The 20,337-nt window shown below is 35.6% G+C and overlaps 3 protein-coding genes and 1 pseudogene across 6 annotated transcripts in view; 2 read left to right on the plus strand and 2 right to left on the minus strand.

Moving 5' to 3' along the window:
• LOC107685226 (kelch repeat and BTB domain-containing protein 13-like) overlaps positions 1-1,296 on the minus strand; it is a 4,939-nt pseudogene extending 3,643 nt beyond the window's left edge.
• Positions 1,297-2,516: 1,220 nt separating this feature from the next.
• LOC107685213 (ras-like protein family member 12) lies at positions 2,517-8,111 on the plus strand. Of its 2 annotated transcripts, XM_016481728.1 has the most exons (6): positions 2,517-3,006; positions 3,112-3,224; positions 3,903-3,959; positions 4,672-4,745; positions 4,925-5,115; positions 7,047-8,111. In XM_016481728.1, exons 2-6 carry the CDS (start codon positions 3,113-3,115, stop codon positions 7,378-7,380), a joined length of 768 nt encoding a protein of 255 aa, XP_016337214.1. In that variant the 5' UTR covers positions 2,517-3,006; position 3,112; the 3' UTR covers positions 7,381-8,111. The 2 variants fall into 2 exon arrangements, with proteins under 2 accessions (XP_016337214.1, XP_016337215.1); XM_016481729.1 differs by lacking the exon at positions 3,903-3,959.
• A 133-nt stretch (positions 8,112-8,244) lies between these two features.
• Positions 8,245-12,485, minus strand: LOC107685212 (uncharacterized). Of its 2 annotated transcripts, XM_016481727.1 has the most exons (6): positions 12,395-12,467; positions 11,344-11,402; positions 9,990-10,352; positions 9,390-9,509; positions 9,126-9,216; positions 8,245-8,830 (listed from the first exon to the last, which is right to left on the minus strand). In XM_016481727.1, exons 2-6 carry the CDS (start codon positions 11,381-11,383, stop codon positions 8,452-8,454), a joined length of 993 nt encoding a protein of 330 aa, XP_016337213.1. In that variant the 5' UTR covers positions 11,384-11,402; positions 12,395-12,467; the 3' UTR covers positions 8,245-8,451. The 2 variants fall into 2 exon arrangements, with proteins under 2 accessions (XP_016337213.1, XP_016337212.1); XM_016481726.1 differs by lacking the exon at positions 11,344-11,402 and having other exon boundaries at positions 12,395-12,485.
• The window catches only part of LOC107685211 (abhydrolase domain-containing protein 2-A), a 29,905-nt gene continuing 19,038 nt past the window's right edge, over positions 9,471-20,337 (plus strand). Inside the window, exons 1-3 of one of the 2 annotated variants that reach the window (XM_016481725.1) lie at positions 9,471-9,549; positions 18,278-18,367; positions 18,542-18,757. In XM_016481725.1, the coding sequence (XP_016337211.1) occupies positions 18,549-18,757 (209 nt within the window). In that variant the 5' untranslated portion in view covers positions 9,471-9,549; positions 18,278-18,367; positions 18,542-18,548. Of the gene's footprint in view, positions 9,550-14,104; positions 14,407-18,277; positions 18,368-18,541; positions 18,758-20,337 lie in introns of those variants that run through there. The other variant, XM_016481724.1, reaches the window with a different exon arrangement.

Raw genomic sequence — 20,337 nt, forward strand, 5'->3', positions numbered from 1 at the left:
GGGTGTTGCTATATTCCTCCTCCCAATTCATAAATCAAATGTTATCTCATCAGTCACATGGTCCGAGTTTTCCCGCTCTTGCAGAGTATAATTTTGGACATGATTTCTATAACAAGAATATGATACATTTGACAAAGAATTGATTGGAAGAAACGTTTCAAGCAAGAAGATTCAAACACACACATACTAAACATGAATATGAAGTTATTCAATAGTTATTAAAAAGACATACACAATATGTGATTAAAACATGATAGTCTAATGTGTGGGTTAGATACATAATATGGAGTTATGCATAGAAATGATTAGTTGCTCACAAGTCCTTTTAGTGTCATTTAGATGCATATATACATGGAAAGGCCGTTTCTGTGCCATTCTGTGGATGTATATGGACATGTTCTGTGAAGACCAGAGAGGTTAAAAAGGTGTCCTAAGGAATCTCAATCTGTTCTTTGTCTTCTAGGTGGGGGGAAAGTCAATCCAAAGAGCTCGTGATCGTGATTACTATCACTGGTTTACATGTGATGGTCATGCTGTGCATCTCTTTGACCATTAATCTTGATAACTTGCCCCAAAATTGACAATCTCCTTGGAATTGTCAATAAGTGTTCTTTTGTTTAAATGCTGTGAGCTACTCAAAGCTGCTAGTTGGTGGACTTGCTTCAGGCTTGTGGCACATCCTGTGTCTTGGGCCTTTCTGTGGAATTCGGCTCCTCGTGTTTCAACCATGTTCTTGATCGAATCTTAAATTGTCTGATTGGGTCTGATACCCTACACTTCGATAACCCAAAAGTAGCCGCTGTGTGATACATTAGAAGACAGTTGTCTGAATTGATAACATCAATGAGATGCTCAGTTAGAAGCTCTATCTGAAGAAACGCGGCACATTGGATGGCATCAACAATTTCGTCAGCACTCAACATGGGTCTTTCGTCATGTATCACATGGAGGGCTACCAGGAAGCCATGAACACTCGGCGCCTGAAGACAAATCTCATCCTCCATGCATTCCTTCATCCCAGATTGGAAAAGAGCTTGAAAGTATTCACAATGCTGCTCCAAGAGGCTTCTGTCCACCGTAAAGATACTTTCACCAAATCTCACTTTCATTATTGTTCTTGTGAAACCCATAGGCTGGTAAAGTGTCCTCTTCACATCGATCTCTGTGCCAGCACAGCTGCTCATCTCCATCAAGTTACCTCCTGTCATTTTCTTCTTCAAATACCCACTTCTGCAAAGTCAAACCTGTCTTTGAAGACATTCACAGCACCATTGACTATCCATGATGTCTTCTAAAGTAAAGCAGATGCATTTGACCGAGTGTGCAGTGTTTGTATTACTCCTAACAAAAAGAATAGAACCGGCTATACATAGAATTGAAAAGCGTGGCAGCATTATGCTGCTAGGAAAGCAGTGGCAGATAGCCATCGCTGTAGAGGGCAGCCGTCATCATGGTTATTTATTACCTTTTGTTCTTGGCAGGCATTAAAAGCAGGCTGAAAATTTCATCTTCTCCTTTTGATGAACAGGTGAAATGCCTAAAGCTACAATGGTATGACTGTAAGGGTCAGTCTTTGTTGTGGGTCAGCATTCCAGGTGAACATGTGACTGCTCAAAATAAAATCTGAATAAAAAAAAAAACTTAGTATGGTCCAATTGGAAGTGGGGGATGCCTTTAAAAGCACAGTTAATTAGATTGCAGACAGTAGCCTGTTTAATTGTTATCTCGTGACTCATATGCTTTGAGTTAGAAAAATATTTCTCTGACTTTTACAGAGCATAAGCCCAAATGTTATAGAAATGCCACTGTAAATAGGTCATGTCTTGCAATAGGTAGTATGAGTCACTCATTTAAACTCATTAAAAAGTCTTTAAAATGCTTGCAATATTGATTAACTCCCCTTAAGTTTAATTTAATATTTGTTAGAATTGCTTTTATATATTTTAGAATAGAAACAAACAGTTGCCAGTAGCAACTGACTTCCATGGTATGGAAAAAAAATACCATGGAAGTCAATGGCAAAAACGGCAACTGTTCGGTAACCAACATCAAAATATCTTGTGTCCACCCGAAGAAAGAAACTTTTTTTTGGAACAACTTGAAGGTAAGTAGGCCTAATCGATAACAGAATTTTCCAATGGTAATGTTTATTTGCTGTTCAAAGAGGTTTAAAAAATCCACAGGGAAAAACCAGTGACGGCAAACATTATTGATTATCACGTCTGATAATGATCAATCGCGTTTGAACTTCGACAGTTGAAAGCAAACGAGCTGTCAAATGAATGGCGAAAGAAAATACTTTTCTTACATTTGGGCCTTTTATTACAGAAAAAAAAAAGAAGAAAAAAAAAAGATAGTTCCGTTTTTTTGATCCACCACAAAATTACGGAGGCCCTCTGGTGGCTCTAACCGTGGGAACAGTAGCGAGCACTTTTCGTTCATTTGGGACCATTTTTGCTGAAAGTTTGACATAAATGCTGTTCTTATTTATCACGTAATTGAAAACATTACAAATAATTTTTAGTGTTTTGTTTAAAACTTCGTTAGGTTACCGCTAGAGGTTATTGAGCGAGACGAGCGTCAACAAAAAGTTCCCCCGGCAATTTCCTGTAGCAAAATCCTCTCATTGAATAATTCGCAAATTGGTAAAGGGAGGGGGGTTGATTTATTAAACACGCTTTTAAAAATAATTCTTGTAGAGTATGGGCTTTGAAGTTTCTTTTTATGTTCACGGTAGGCGGATCCACTGGATAGATTGAGTCCATCATGTGCTCCAGCCCACCGAACCAGAGAATATCCCAGCATTTCACAGTTCATTCCCTTTTCCCCACAGAACAGAAGAGGCTTTTAATGCCCTGGAAAAATAAGAAAACTGTCTAGCAATCTCGGACAAACGTGCATCTGAGTCTTCTGTGGTTGTGGACATGTCGTTTATACTGAAGTCTAACGCGATCCAGCTGTTTTGCAGAGAGCGCTGGTGAGAAATCAGGCATCCGCATCATCCAGGTATGAACTCTGAAGATCACAGCACACTTGCACTGTATCTAATGGGCTTTTTGATTCGGATCTGCTTCCTCGTGTGTTCATTCCTCTATCTCATCCCGTCTTCAGGATGTCTCTGATGTTTGGGAAAGCAAGAACTTGCAACATTGTCACAGTTACTGAGCATGAGCCTTCGGAGTGTAACATAGTGATTTTGGGAGCTATGGGATCTGGAAAGTCAGGTATGACTAACATGCCATGTTCATAATAACAAACTTAGTTTAATTATTATGCTTTGGTCATGACATTTTCTTAATGTATGTAGTGCATTTAATTTTTTGGGGAACACTGACAAAATGTGCATTGAATGCATTGTAAATCGTTTTGAATTTGTATTTTCCTGTATGTATTTATATTCGGAGTGTAACATAGTGATTTTGGGAGCTATGGGATCTGGAAAGTCAGGTATGACTAAGATGCCATGTTCATAATAACAAACTTAGTTTAATTATTATGCTTTGGTCATGACATTTTCTTAATGTATGTAGTGCATTTAATTTTTTGGGGAACACTGACAAAATGTGCATTGAATGCATTGTAAATCGTTTTGAATTTGTATTTTCCTGTATGTATTTATATTCGATTGTATCTGAACTATTGTATCAGAACTTAACAGATTGTATAGCATTGCATAATGTTGATAATGATTTTATTAATGAATGTTATGCTATTATATGTTAATGATATTAGTTTGTTTACCAAGAGAGAAAACTTTTCCCCATAATGAGATTTGTTTTTAAGAAAAATGCTTTAAAAAAAAAAAAGCTAAATATTTCCCATTATCCTGTTGGGATGCTCTGTTATGTAATTGAAAATATTTCCGAACTTAGACTTACAGGAAGTTTATCTGTCCCCCGCAGCACTTACAGTGAAATTCCTCACGAAGCGCTTCATCAGTGAATATGACCCAAACCTTGGTGAGTTTTAACAAATGGTCATTGAAAAACCAATAATGAGTGACTGAACATCTGGATATAGGAGACTTGTCCTCCTCAATGTCTATGGTGATTATGGTCCTGATCTTAAAATAAAACATATCAATCATACAGATTATTTTTTCCTTACTGGAGCATTAACTTCAGGGCAGTTTAGTTTCATACAGATGTAATTAAGGGTGACTCAGATCCATAGATGGGTGGCTTTAAAACTTAAAAGGATTTTACATAAAAGTCCCCATTTTCATGTTTTTTCCTTGGCAGAAGATGAAAAGCTGAGGCTTATACTGACAGCTTTTACGTTACTAAAATGACAAGTTTGACTTTGTCTTTGCCAAACCACTTTAAAACTTTGTCGTAAGTCTTTTTCCAATGCACCATATATTTCTTTCTTCAATTTTGTCCTTTGTAGTTGTATCACATTTTCACATTTTGTTCCAATGTAATTCTTTTATGAAATCTTTATATAAAATAATAATAAAACAAATTATAAAAAGCACATGGATGTCAGGAACCGAAATATCATCTTTATTAGAGAAGAACCAAATAAAAAGAGAGACTTCATCTGAAGACAATACACATTATGCAACTGTCATGTAACTTGAGCTGGAGCGCAGTGTTTTAATGTTTCTGTGAATGCCAGTTTTTTTTTTTTTAAACATGCAGTATCTTTTTTTACATATTTAATTTTCAGAAGATACCTACTCTTCAGAAGAAGTTGTAGACCAGCAGCCAGTTCTGGTTAAAGTGATGGACACTGCTGATCAGGTAATGATGTCCGTTTGTCTCTTTTGACAATATTCTACTTTATGCAGATTGACACCTCACATTTGTCTCAGATTGATCTTTTCATAATGGTTGATGTTTTACTTTCTCATAATGGAAGTTTGTTGCATAACCTTGGCAGCTTTACAGTATGCAAACAAATCGGTCTTTATTTAAATCAGGATGGACCAGTCAACTGTGAGCGTTATTTAGGCTGGGCCAATGCCTTCATCATTGTCTACAGCATTGACAACCGGAACAGCTTTGAGGCCTGCCAGCAGTACTTTGAGACTGTGACTCTGTACTCAAAAGGCCTGCAGCCAGAAGCTCCTGTCATTCTTTTAGGAAACAAGGTGGACATGGAGAGATACAGGTGAATTAAACATCCTTCTATTACATTTCAGTAAATAATGCTATTACAACACATGTGTAGGCTATAATGCCTGGTAATGCATCTTAAAGAATAGGCCTAGTTCACCCAAAAATGACAATTTTCAGAAGATTTACTCAAACTCAGGCCATCCAAAATGTAGATGAGTTTGTTTCTTCATCAGAACAGATTTGGAGAAATTTAGCATTGCATCACTTGCTCACCAATGGATCCTCTGCAGTGAATGGGTGCCGTCAGAATGAGAGTCCAAACAGCTGATAAAAACATCCCCACGACTCCAGTCCATCAATTGACGTCTTGTAAATTGAAAAGCTGCGTGTTTGTAAGAAACAAATCCATCATTAGGCTGTTATAACTTTAAACCATTGCCTCGCTCTGGCCAAAATATGTGTCCATAATCCATATAACGCTTCCTCCAGTGAAAAAGTCCATTTCCTGTTATCCTCTCACATCATATTCCACCAACATATTTGTTTAGAGTTGTTTTGGACTGTTTTCACTTACAAACATTGTTTGATTTGTGCATATTTCTCTCCTGATTCAGACGAGACAACTTTTTCTCTGGAGAAAGCAATGTTATGAATAGAGGATGCATATTGTAGCTGGAAGCAATGGCTTGAAGTTAAAATGTCTTAATGATGGATTTGTTTAAACATGCAGTTCTTCGCTTCCCTGGAGTCATGTGGATTACTTGTGGATTATTGTGATGTTTTTATCAGCTGTTTGGACTCTCATTCTGACGGCACCCATTCACTGCAGAGGATCCATTGGTGAGCAAGTGATGTATTGCTACAGTTCTCCAAATCTCTTCTGATGAAGGAACAAACTCATCTACATCAAATTTGGGTGAACTATTCCTTTAAGTGTGAATCTTAAACAGTCAAATGTCCTGTGTCAGTGTGTGTTAGTCAAAACACTAACCAAGCAGAGCAGGAAATAGTGCATTTACATAGTTGTATGAATGTCCTTTTGTTAGTTTAACTGCAAGAACGTATGACCTGTGACTGGCTATAATTACAACAATTATGCTCAGTACAACCGCAAGTTATTTAGATTTCAGTTTTTCATGACCCTAAAATGTTTAAGTAAGGATTTGATTGGTCCAGGAAATTACCATTTATCGCCTGTATATTTTTCTTTTTATTATGCAAACACAGTGCATGATTTATGCAGTATCATACTTGAAATGACCATAATACAGCTGGACTTAATCAAATCTATCTATTTATGTAACTGCAGAATTATGTGTGCTTCTTTGCCGGCTGCGCTTTAAATAAAAGCTTTAACTACTCATCCCCAGTTTTTTTTCTGCTGTGCCATTCCTATTACATTAGAGAGTTTCTTTAACTCTTTATTGTGCAATTTTACTTAAGGCTGTAGTTATCATACACACTTTTTATTTGGATTATGTTTTGTTTTTATCCATTATTACATGATTATTTTGTAGTATTTGCTCTATGCACAGTATCCTTCAAACGTTTGGGGTCGGTAAGCATTTTTTAAAAGAATTCTGTTATGCTTACCAAGGCTGCATTTATTTGATAAAAAAATACAGTAAAAGCAGTGATGTTGCGAAATATTATTACAAATCTCAATATATTTTAAAATGTAATTTACTCCTGGGATCAAAGCTGAATTTTCAGCATCGTTACTTCAGTCTTCAGTGTCACATGATCCTCAGTAATCAATATAATATGCTGATTTGTTGCTCAAGAAATATTTCTTATATTACCAATGTTAAAAACTGATATATTTTTGTGGAAACCGTGATTTTTGGTATATATTATTAGTATATATTATTTTTCAGAATTAATTTTTAATTTTAGTAAAGGGCTGCATTTTATGTAAGGAAAGTGAATGAAACATGCTTTCATAATGTGTTTGTTAAATATTTTATAATACATCTTTTTTAGACAGGTGAGCAAGGCAGATGGTGCAGCTCTGGCCTTGCGATTCGGTTGCCTGTTCTTTGAAGTTTCCGCCTGCTTGGACTTCCTGTCCGTTCAGCACATCTTTCACGAAGCCGTTCGAGAAGTGCGGCGAGAGACAGAGAGGAGTGTCCGTCCGCTCTTCATCAGCGAAGACAAGTCTGCGATCAGCCTGTCCTCCGCCCCTCCGCTCACCACCTGCTATAAAGAGCTGCCCACCCCATCCACCGCAAAGCTGGTTACGGTCAAGTCCTCGAGAGCTCAGAGCAAACGCAGAGCCCCCACGCTTACACTGCTCAAGGGCTTCAAGATCTTCTGATGCAAGGACGCCCTCTTCTGATACTCTAGAGAATCTACAAGGAGGAATGCTGGTTTTGATTTCATATTAGCTCATTTAGCATTAAAACTAACAGGACCTGAAGGATTACAACGTTTCTCACAAACTTGAGAAAGCGGTAACTTTATGAAAATGGACAGTGTGCTAAGTATATCAGAGTGCTAATGAATGTCTTTGTTAGCATTGCTGATTATGCTGTTATAATTGTTGATTTTTTTTTTTTTCTCACTGGTTTTTGCACCGGAATTATACTCGTATTTTATTGTGATAAAACCAATTTCCACTTGATATATTAATTTCAGAGAATTCATTTGGGCATTTATTTTTATACACATCAAAACACAAAACCTAATCATGCACAAAATACCAAAGAAAGTTTCAGGACAAAATAAACACCTTTATCTTTATTTGTTCTTGTTACCAACTGTAAAAAAATAATGTTAGTATTGATTAAACATTGAAATGACCAAGTGTATTGTATTGCATCACAATGTGTGAGAGAGAAGAGAATAATTTACAGTGCTTCGTATGGGAAGCATAAAAAGAAAAATATGAAGATTAAATATTTGATTTAATCCATATAAGTTTGTATGGTACACTATTACTGTATGGTTTAGAAAAAAAGTTGGTTGACCCAAGGCTATAAGCATATATGTTGGGCTAGGGAAACCCAAGTGTAATAATATACACTGGCAGCTACAAGTTATTATAAAGAATAATTAAAAAAAAAATGCTTTTAATGTTTTTGAAACAAATCTCTAATGTGCACCATTTATTTAAACAAAATACAGTAGACATACAGTAATATTATAAGCATTTAAAATAACTTTGCTATATAATTTCTTTCAAAACATTTAAACATTTTTGCCTGCCAATGTGAAAGAGATTTCCATTGAAAAAAAAAATATTTTGATTGACCACTAAATTGAATTACGTGGGTATACACACCCCTCAGTGTGGTTACAGCCCTGGGTTAACTCTAAAATAGTCTGTCAACCAATCCCATGCCATCTTGAATATAGTGTTAAAATGAACCCAAACAGTAGGACTAAATTAAAATGCAATTGCCTCATATGAAGCTATTACTTGGGGGGAGTTTTGGGACAGAGACCCTGCACCTGTGTTGTGGACGTCCTCTTCCCCTTGTCCTTCCTCTGCAGGTTCAGGATACAGAGCAGACACATTCCCGTCCTTCCAGGTCACCACAATTTCTCCGGGCTTCAGTCCCTCTGAGGCTATGCTATTGTATGAAGGCTCTTCCCAATCCCTATGGCTGTTATGTGTAGTAATTTGTTCGTATGGGGTGAAATGGGTTTTCTCCTCCTTGACCTCTGTGACCTTATCAGTGACGATGGCCTGCAGTTCCTCCATTTCAGGTTTTACCGCTGTGACTTTTGAGGCTGCTTTGTATTTGGCTATTTGCTTCCTGTTCCTGAAGCGGAAATGGAAATTATGTAAGAATATTCCATCTCACATATCTATTGATATGCGAGACAGAAAAAAATGTCTCTCTCTCTCTCTCTCTATATATATATATATATATACATTATATATATATCAAATAAAAGTCAAGCAGCTGGGATTTGCTATTTAATGTATATATTATATGTATAATTTATTACTGATATTTTCCCCTAGGAGTAGCACTTATAAAACTATAAAACTCCCCTTTGGTAACTAAAGTTATTTTGTATTTACCCATTGTGTTACTCATGCGTGTCACTAACCTATTAGCCATCATGCCCATGACCAACAGCATAGCACCAATCAGAAGACCCAGAAAAGCAAATGCCAGCATGCCAAACTTCCACGATGTTGCTGTTAAACAAAAGAACGGCATTGAACCATTTGTGAGTATTACTGTGATGCAAGTACATACTTTTTCTCACAGCAACCTCCAAGTCATTCAGGCCATTTCATACATGGTGAAATGAAATTATGCAAACATGACAAACAGGACATCACAGTAAATACAAGCTTTCCACACTCACGGTCCTCTGTGCGGTAATACCACTGTAAAAACTTCAACTGTGCCTCTGTCATTCTTTGTTTAGGCGGCCCTTCAGTAAAGTCAAACTCATCGGGCTCTAAATCACTTTGTCTTCTGGATCCTGTGGGAATCAATGCACATGAAGAGACGAAGTGAAGAAGGTCAGTGGAGTTTCTTTTCATATTTATTTATATTTGATTTTAGGGTGAAATATACTTACTATATTGTACTCACTAGATTATTAGTGACAATTATTACATTACTGTTTAAAAAGGTTAGGGTCAGTGTTATTTATAAATTAATACTTTTACTCAGTAAATATGCATTACATTGATCAAAAATAAAGACATTAATAATGTTACAAAACATTTAGTTTCTATTCATCAAGGATGTTTTTGAGCAGAAAATAAGCATTTTAGATTGATTTTAAAATAGAAAGCAGTTATTTTAAATAGTACAATAAATGATCAAATAAAGGTAGCGTTGGGAGTATATGTCAACCCAGATAAAATGAACATGACAATTCAGACACATAATTCAAATAAAGCATTAAATAAATACTAGTAATTCAAATGATTAGCTGTTTTTGGCCTCTACTCACTCAGCTTATTCTGGCAGATGTCACCCGCATCCAGAGATTTCCAGGTGTCATGTTCACCCGTGTTCAGTCTGAGTTTTCCTCTCTCAGTGCTCAATGCTAGAGAGTTTTGCAGACCGATGAGCTGTTGAGCTTTGCACTGCCATTTGATATGTTCACCAGAATCACAAGCGATAGTCTGGACTGGGTCAGTGTGGATGGCAGAGAGACACCTCAGGGTGCCTGTGTTTACTAAGCAGTGATCTGTCCACTTCCACTGCTGCAGGACTGAGTCCAGACTGCATGTCCTTAACTCAACAACTCCTTCAGATGAGTCCTGTAGACACAGACCTTCCTTCATGCTGTGGATTGTAAAGCCGATTGTGCCTTGGGGGAAAAAAAAAAAACTTTTAGCATATTACAACTATCTTTATTCATTTTGTATATTTTATCTTTATATAATTAATTATAATTAATTCTAGCCAGATAATATCTGTGAAACATTGTGATTTTACATCCCACAAAGAATGAATGGGAATCTTGTCTTGCATTTAGTCTATAATTCAACCATTGTGATTTATTGATTAATGTTTGTAAGATTATATGGTCTGTAGTTGGGTGAATATCACAATATATTCAGGTCACATTTCACCTCCATATTAAATGAGAGTAATTTGAAATAATATTTTGCTTCAAATTAATTAAATTAAGTAAATTAAGCCTGATTTATAGGACCATTGCACTGGGACATTATTTTAATGACAGCTATGTTTTTTTAAGTAATACAATTAAACGCATTACAGTTAAGCAGAATGTCCCTGCTATAATGACTTTTTTTGTGGTAATTCCCATTTTACACAATGGTAATCATCATTAAATACTTTTTTATTGTAGTACTTTATTTTTTGTGCTTAAAATTGTTCTTAATTGTCGTAGGAATAATGTCACACTTTGAAAAATCTGTGTAATTTTATCATATTATAAATTTGGATTTCCAAAAAGCATTGGAAGCTTAAATTATAGAAACCATTGGGAAAAAATAGTCTCAATGATCTATACTTTCAGACAAAAAAAAAGGTCTAAATCTGTCACCAGAGCAGTACCCTAAGGCACAAAATTTAAAAAGGTATATATTTATACCTTATTCATTCCTAAATGGTTCATGTTAGTACTTTAAAAGCACATATTAGTACCTAAAGTGTACCTTTTAGTAACTTTTGAAAGGGAACCATTCCAGTGATAGAATTATTCTGTTTTTCTGAGAGTGTACTTATATAATGTTTTGGGAAGCACAGCCGTGGACATGTTCTTGCCAGGATTTATTCTCCTATCATTAGATTCACTCAGTTAATTTTATGAGGTTAAGAGTGTACTATACCAGACCATGTGAGAGATAATGTTATCCATAACGGCAGCATCGCTCTTGTAATGCAGAGTCTGCTTAAACACAAGACACAGTGCGAGGTGTTAATACTTCCACACATATTAACACAGTTAAAAAACAGCATATCAAGTTTCATTAGCCTTGTGCTTTCATTTCGGAGAATTTCTCCCCCACACATGCAATGTTTGAACACGTCGTCAGCTTGACTAAAGATGCCATCATGGTGCAATATTTTAACCTTTCCTAATGAGAGGATGAGATATCATGCCTTGACAAAAACCAGATGTCGAATCCCACCCACCTCAATGTTACAACATTTTTGCTTTCCAGCAAATTGCTTTCCATTTGTGTGTGTGTGTGTGTGTGTGTGTGTGTGTGTGTGTGTTTTTTACCACCTTAGTCAAGATATATAAAGGTTAAATTATCTTTTTTTTTTACATTACATTTTTGTCCCTATCAGTGTTAGGTGTTATTAATTACAGTAATTTAATTTCCCTTGAAAAAGTAAAGTAAGGGATTACTGTAATCTGTAATCCAATTATAGTTACTTCTGATGTAATTGCATTAAATACTTTATAGACAATTCTATATAAAACAGCAGTGGATTTAACATCATCTAATGTTAATGTAACATATGCAACATGTTTTTCCATTACTCTTACTCATCAAAATAATTTAACCAATTCAACATATTTTAAGCTGTACAAGATTCAGTTTGACTTTTTATTAAGTTGGTTTAATATAGTTTAAGCTGAAATAACTTGTACAGCCATTTCGATAATACTTAAAATTGTAAGGCATCAATTGAACTGAAGTTAAAGTTGAAGTTGGCAGAAATGTTTTACTGTGTATAAAACAATTAAAAGTCATAACAATGTTAAAGTACAATATTATTTCAAAATAAGCATTATTGAACCAAAACGAGATTCCATTCTTATCAGCATTTCTTATCATAAGAATAACCCAATAGCATACTAAGATCGCAGAGCTTCTGTATGATCCATACGGATGCTTATTAAAGCACACATTTATGAATTCAACTCACCTGAAGAGCACAGTTTGAGAGGCAGATGTGGCGTAGAACAGAAAAAATGACTACACATGTTGGGAACGCTTCACCACGGCAGAGAGTTTCCAAAGTTCAAATGGGAGGAGATACACTCATGAAATTCCTTTCCATTTTACAGTGCAATCTGGTGTCTTTATGAACTCAAGACGTGAATGTTTTAGAAGATGAGGGAATAAGTTAGCAGCTCATATTCTTTAGGTGAAGCTGAAGTTATTGTATATATAGTTTCACTTTCACAACTAAACACACAGCGTCACACACGGCGGGCAAGAGTGAAAGGAGGCCGGCGGGCTTGCGGCAACCACATGTGACGACCCCGGGCTGGACTCCGCGTCGTCCACGGTGAAAGCCAATCCGGTGATCCACAGCGCGAAGTTGATGTATTTCCTCAGCGACCAGCACGGATCAGCTCTAGGCATGATGAAGCTGATATCGTCCTCTTTTGGACGGCCAAACAAAGTAGTTTCGCTTTCACAACAATACTACAGCGAGAATCAAAGTTACGCCTTCTTTCTTTGCGTGAACATTTGGGCGGCGTTATGCAAATCTTCCCACATCGTGACATAGACATGTGGGGGCGTGTTTAAACGAGGCGTTTTAGGAGGGCATGGACGAGTCTTAACTTTTATAAAGAATATCTCTTTGGATTTGAGACTTTAGTCTTTGCAACTTTACAGATCTTCTTTATGCACCAAGAGCTTGTAACACTCCAAAGAGAAAGGAAAAATTTAAATCGCATCATATGACCCCTTTAATAAATTGCATCATAGAAAATTTATAAGCTTGAGCTTTGAGTTGCCTTTAAATTGAAAAAAATGGGTTTGTCTACTTTAGAAACACCTTGTGTAGATAAACAGTGATTTTTTAATGATAAAAATAATATTTTTTGACCATGAAACCAACAATTTCTTTAAAATAAGGACTGAGAAAAATGCATCCATCTTCCACTTAAAAATTGTGTAAAAAATTAAATAAAGTTACCTGAGATGGACCAATACATATTTTGAATATTTAAATATGTGTATTACTAGATTCAGTCTTTAAAAAAATATAGAAAAATTTAAAAAAAAATTGGAAGCAAATGGCACCTATTCGGTGGAATGGCCCACAAATCTACAAACATATTCAGGTGAGCTAACCGGTTTACTGCTAACAATTGAAACACTCAAGCTGCACCTCAAAATACATGTTAGATGGAAACACTGTGCATTATGATCGAGTTTGTAGATTAATTCACTAAATAGTTTGACCACTGCAATTCAATTGGTGACAGTTCAATAGGAAATCAGTTGAGAGCATCCATACAATTGAAGTGAAAAAATTCAATAAAGTTACCCGAGATGGACCAATACATATTTTGAATAGTTAAATAATATGTGTATTACTAGATTCAGTCTTTAAAAAAGATAGATTATTTATTTATTTTTTTTTTTAAATTGTTTTGGAAGCAAATGGCACCCATTTGGTGGAATGGCCCTAATATTATTAGTAACTGCACTTATTAATGCAAAACAACAGTAATTTTATGATTAAGTTATCTTTATTTTTAATACCCCACCCCCAGCGCTACCAAATCTTCTTCTGGCGCCACCATCTGTAGAACTTAGTTGCACTGGTGCCACTGATCTCATATGCTAGTCTGGAGCCCTGTAAGCAACAATCTTCCCTTGTGCTCTAATTAATACATGCACGTCTGCTGCTGTAACGTGCGCTCGAAGCCTTATTATAAAAAGAGGAGGCGGTGCTCCATGACGCAACAGCTTTTATTAGCCAATAGAGAGCGCGATATGTAAATGAGCTCGTGTAAAGCAGGAAGTGCGGTTGTGCCTCTGTCTGTCCATAGATGAGACAAGGAGGGAAGAAACTGCTAGAAAGGACCACGGATAATGCAACGCTAAATAAACACACTGTGTCCTAACGACAGAGCACAAATCTACATTTGACCAATACGGGGAAACGGAGCTGTTTGTGATCGATTGGGGAACGAGGTAGGATGTTTTCATCTGCATTGAATCGATGCGTTTTTTTTACTTGTGTATGTGTTGGGGTGTCGTCTCGTTTTCCTGCTTATTCTGATCATCAAAACGCTATTTTGCTATTTTCTACATAACAGCCTGTATTATCACGATAGCCTAGTGTTTTGTCTTAAGTAGAGCTATGTCTTAAGTAGATGTTTGTATATGTGTCACATATACGTAACGTTATCCATCACACTAGTATGAGTGTAAATGATGGGCAGATGATTCCTATTCTACGCTGTTGACATCTGCAGTACCGCTTGTTTTCCATAGACATAGATAGCCACGCTGTGTATAAACATAATAACCACTGGATATGTCAGTATGTGAGGGTGTTTTGAAGTAAAGGCAGATGCTGGGCCTATTTCTGCAGGAATCATCTGCACACTGTCACGATCATCAAAACACCATCATGAAGTGTTTATATTCGTTACTTTAATATTACTTGTTGGTATTTAACATATTGATCATTTATTATCATAATCTGTGGGTTGCAATCTTATGTCCAGGTCATTCTTCTGAAAGCTGTCAAGAGGATGTCCAGGTTATTTATATAAATGAAGTCTGTTTTATGTCCATTGAGATATTTGGCACTATTACTTTGATGACAATTAATCAGATTTGATCCCTCCATTCTCATTATTGTAATCCAACCTTGACATTGCTTTTAGTATTTCTATTATTTTTATTCTTATTACATAATATGGTAGTTTTATTACTCCATTACAGTAAATGAATACTGTTATACAATGATATTAAAATTGATATAAAGCAATGCAACAAATGCTACCATGATTCATAAGAACTTAAAAATTCCTATTTATTATAATCCGAAACGGGGTTAATTATAGTTAAATAAACTAAAACCAGATTTTTTTGTTGTTACTTAAAGGGGTCATTTGATGCGATTTCAATTTTTCCTTTCTCTTTGGAGTGTTACAAGCTCTTGGTGCATAAAGAAGATCTGTAAAGTTGCAAAGACTAAAGTCTCAAATCCAAAGAGATTCTTTATAAAAGTTAAGAGTCAACCACACCTACCTAAAACGGCCCTCGTTTATAATGGGTTTGAATGTTTTTGTCTCGTTGCTCCGGCCTGGACATGGTATGTATGGTAGGGGCGTAACATTTCCGTCACACACTTGAGGTATTCGGCCAATCACAGCACACCTCACTTTTCAGACCGATGAGCTTCGTAAAAATCGACGCGTTTCAGAAAGGCGGGGCATAGAGGAGAAACAATAATGTACAGTATGTGGAAAATAATGTTTTTTTAACCTTAAACCGCATAAACACATTTCATTACACCAAATACACAAAATAATGTTCTTTTTAGCAACATCATATGACCCCTTTAAAGTAAAACAAATGTCAACTGAAACAAAATAAAATATAATAAAAAATGAAAACAAGTAAATCACAAAAAGCAAAACAAAATTAATAAACCTTTAACTAAAAGTAAAATATAAATATTAAATAAAACATTAACTAAATAATAAAATAACAGATAAAAGCAAAAATATAAAATCTAATTAAAATTGTTAATAAAACTAATACTATTTCATTAATGCAAAAAAAAAGAAAAAAAAATTGTATGAGATTAGACACTAAATTTGGATTGTCTTGGATTAACTTCATCAGTGAAGTGAATTCTGTTGGCTGTAATTGTTTTGTAATGTACTATTGCATTGATTTCATTAATTCAGATTAATTTCACAAAGCACAAACTCATGGATGGATACAAAAGAAATCCAGTCGTCCTCATTTAATTAGGGGACAAAATTCTCATGTAGTCCATTAAACTTCATGCATGTTAAGACAGAAATGAACATGGTCTCAGGGAATCAAGTTGACAGGTGCATTTCCTCACAATTAAAAATTGAAATCTTCTCTAGTTAGACGGGTTGGATCACATACACTGCCTTAACATTATCTAATTAAAATCAAGAATTTTATTTTTAATTTAATTTAGTACTCTATAATGATTCTCTTAAACGTCCTCTTTATTTAGAAGCATGAGTCAGATTTAACACTTAAATGCTGTAAATTCTCTAGTCCTCATCTAATACAGTAATGTCATGAAGGAACCTTATTGGGATCATTTGAGGAGAGCATTCAGTGCAACTGCTTATGTGAGTCATAGATGAGTCTTAAAGCGATAGTTCACCCACAAATGAAAATTGTTATTATTTACTCACTCTAATGTTGTTTCAGTTTTAAAGAATGTCTTCTGAAGCCATATAATGAGATTGAAATCAATATTCAACAAAAATCTCACTTGACAGCCATGGCAGTGTCATTTTAGTATCACTGAGATATTATAATAGCTTTTATTATTATTTTAAATTAGTTTTTTTATTGTTCATTTTAATTGTAAGTTTTAGTAATTTCATTCTGCAATTTTTATTTTTTATAATTTTTAATTTTTAAATGTCTATATAGTTTTTATAAATTTTTTAGGCCTTGTTTATTATATTTGTTTTAGTGCATAAAGTTAACCTAAATCAAAATGAGAATTTTTGTCTTGGCAACTAACTGAAATTAAAGTCATTTTTTTGTATTAGATTTTACTTGAGTGACAAAAATGTTTTTACTGGTTTTAGTTTTATAAGTAATAATAACCCTGAGCCATGGTCACTATTCACTTTCATTGTACGGAAAAGAGCAGCTTAGACATTTTGTTATAAATAACTACTTTGTGTTCCACCAACAAAGTGTGAGAACTGCCGTTTTTGGGTGAAATATTCTTTTAATATGCCACAAGTAGTTAGGTTATTAAAGGTGCCATAGAATGCATTGATACAATATTTTAAATTGTTCTCTGATATCTACATAGAAGGTATGTGGCTTAGGTAAGGGCAAAAAATCTCCAGAAACTGTTTTACATGTCCATTTACAACCCTAGGATTTGTCCCTAGAATGAAATGGTCTGTTTTTACCTTATATGGAAGCGTCATGAATAATAATGTTGAGCTCTGCTCTGATTGGCTGTTGCACAGTGCAGCTCATTTCAGTAGCTCACACAGCAGGAAGGAAACACAGGGAAAATATATATTTCAATACTGTCTCTCGCAGTTATATCATTGGGTAATTATACTGTATATAAAATGTGGGCATCAGGGAGCCGCTATTAATATGCGGGGCATTGAAACTGCTTTCGAATGCACAATCACTTTTTACTTTCACGTTCAAGATTTGCGATCGCACGTGCTCTGTGTAAACTACAGCTGCCGTACTTACAACATATTTTACAAGATCAGATGCTTGACAGTGTTGCTCAGGATCAAATCATTCGCCATCATCCTCAGTCATCTCTCCTTACTCTGTTTATGTGGTAAGTGAAATCTTATGTACTGAAATGTAACAGGCTACCGCTAGCAAGCAGCTAACCATGTCCCTTTAGTGGCTCGCGTTTTATTAGAATGCGCATTATTTGTTTTCCGTTCCTTTCTGAATACAGACACCAACCCATCCCTGCACATCACATGCAGGTTCGGCTGGTGGCTGGCATAGAACATGGGCGGGTATATGCAAATGTTGGGGGCGTAACTATTAGTGATCCCGACTGTAACGTCACAGTTGGTGTTATGTTCTGATTCGCCTATTTTTCAGTGGTCTTTTGCATGCACGAGATTTACATAAGGAGGAAACAATGGTGTTTGAGGCTCACGGTATGTCATTTCCATGTACAGAACTGTTATTATTCAACTATGCCATTTTCCATTCTATGGCACCTTTAATATGGGCTCGGTACTTGACACCGTTAGTATACGTAATCAACCTTATCTGCTCTTATAGTTTCTGTTACGTGTAAGTGTAACCGTTCCTTCTTTCCCTTCCTTAGAGAAATTGACCAGATCACTGTGACCCACAGTCCACACCCATAATATCAGAGAATACAAGATCACATTCCAAGACCCATCTAACTTACAAAGTAAGTGACTCTGTTATCAGCTAGCCACTTTATATTTGTCTGACAGAACATTGCAATAGTTTAAACCAGATCTTGCCCATAGATCCTAATGTCAAGTGATTTTCTAGTTTGTGCTTTATTGTATTTTAGTTTACTGAAGCATTGCATCAGTCATCTGTTATTGTTTATTTTCAGCGCAAATATGAACACTCACGAATCTGAGGTGTACACGGTGGCGCCGGAGATGCCGGCGATGTTTGACGGCATGAAGTTGGCGGCGGTGGCCACAGTTCTCTACGTCATCGTCCGGTGTCTAAACTTGAAAAGTCCCACAGCTCCGCCGGATCTCACTTACCAGGATACAACACTCAGCCACTTCCTGCTCAAGTCCTGTCCTATTCTGACCAAAGAGTGAGTACCACACTTCAGTTTATCATTTCACTGCACTTACTGTGTCTACTGAGTAAACCGCATCTCTAGCTTAGAGGCTGTTCCTGAAGCTGCGCTGCTTTTAGCACATGGTTGCTAAGACTAATGCAGCATTCCTAGAATCACTTACATAAATATTCTCAACTGTTCTTTTACTGTTTTTTTTTTTCTAAAGGAATTTTTACTTTTTTACAGCAGGGACACAGTAAATTGATTAAAAGTAACAGTAAAGACATTTATAATGTTGCAGATGATTTCTGTTTCAAATGAATGCAGTTCTTTTGAACTTTCTATTAATCAGAGAATCCTGAAAAAATATAGCGGAACTGTTTTCAACTGTTTCAGTGGTCTTGAAAATTACAAGACATGTTTCTTGAGAATGAAATCATCATATTAGAATGATTTCTGAAGGATCATGTGACACTGAAGACTGGAGTAATGATGCTGAAAATTCAGCTTTGTCATCATAGGAATAAATTACATTTTAAAATATATTTAAATAGAAAACAGTTATTTTTAACTGTTAAATGTTTATTTGAACAGTTATCTTTAAATCTTGGTAATACCATGTCTGTTTTGGACATGTATCAAAATATAAAAGCCATTGTTTATGAATATTGTAATCATTCAGTACCACGGTTTGTATCAAAGAATTGTGTATTATTTATAGGATAATTAATATTTTGAATTGGCTTTAATTTTTTATATACTCCGTTTTAGTTTTTAGTAGGGCTGCACGATATATCGAAATATCACAAATGTAAATATCGCAATATGCATATCGCAAGGGTGTGCGATATCTGAGTCATTTTAATAATAGGCTACTTAAATCAAAACGTTGCAAAAGGTCAATGTTTTAGTTTGACGCATATAGCAGACAATTGCTTGACGTTAAAAAGAGTTAAGTGCAATAAGTTGCAGAAAACAACTCTTTGCCGTCTCGTCTTGCTGTCTGACTCACACCTGAAGTGCGCGCACAAGCTGCATCTCGCACAGCGTATCTTCAGTTCTGCCGCACACGTGCAAAGCGCGCGCACACACACACACACACACACAGACAGAGACACGTTTCAGACAGCGCACAAACACCGAGTTGATTCGTCTTTCGTAACTCCTCATGTTTGAACAGACACATACACACAGAATTATGTCAATAGTACCCGTCTTGACGATCATTCTCGTAAACGCAGTCGGTTATGTTTTAAATTAATGTAAACAGGTGAGAAAGAAATCGGATGTGTATAATTATACGGGATCCGTGCAGTCAGTTTTAAAGGGACAGCAGCCTATAAATACGTGCTGCTGAATATGTCACTAATGTTAATCAAACAACAAAACAGCTATAACAAAGTCTTTACAAACAACAAAACACAGCTTTGACAAAGATCAGTCTATATTTAATGTATATAATTCATACTATGCAGTGTTATTTTACACTTAATTATTAAATTTCTGTACCTGAATACTATTGTTTATATTGTTTATATTAGTAAATTGTGTATTTCTTCTTTTTCTTTTACTGAATGTTCACTTGCCTTTAATCATGTTTGAACTTTCTCAGA

Source organism: Sinocyclocheilus anshuiensis, unplaced genomic scaffold (assembly GCF_001515605.1).
Source record: "Sinocyclocheilus anshuiensis isolate Anshui unplaced genomic scaffold, SAMN03320099.WGS_v1.1 scaffold333, whole genome shotgun sequence".
Classification (NCBI taxonomy): domain Eukaryota; kingdom Metazoa; phylum Chordata; class Actinopteri; order Cypriniformes; family Cyprinidae; genus Sinocyclocheilus; species Sinocyclocheilus anshuiensis.

What these genes read in the sequence shown, in the direction of transcription:
- LOC107685212 (XM_016481726.1), bottom strand. Translation starts at nt 12,452, where the DNA reads ATGTGTAGTCATTTTTTCTGTTCTACGCCACATCTGCCTCTCAAACTG. An exon ending in GTATTACCGCACAGAGGACC is followed by an intron (nt 9,217 to 9,389) that starts GTGAGTGTGGAA and finishes TTTGTTTAACAG; the next exon opens with CAACATCGTGGAAGTTTGGC. An exon ending in ATGGGCATGATGGCTAATAG is followed by an intron (nt 8,831 to 9,125) that starts GTTAGTGACACG and finishes TTTCCGCTTCAG; the next exon opens with GAACAGGAAGCAAATAGCCA.
- LOC107685213 (XM_016481728.1), top strand. Translation starts at nt 3,113, where the DNA reads ATGTCTCTGATGTTTGGGAAAGCAAGAACTTGCAACATTGTCACAGTT. An exon ending in TGAATATGACCCAAACCTTG is followed by an intron (nt 3,960 to 4,671) that starts GTGAGTTTTAAC and finishes TTTAATTTTCAG; the next exon opens with AAGATACCTACTCTTCAGAA. An exon ending in GTGGACATGGAGAGATACAG is followed by an intron (nt 5,116 to 7,046) that starts GTGAATTAAACA and finishes CATCTTTTTTAG; the next exon opens with ACAGGTGAGCAAGGCAGATG.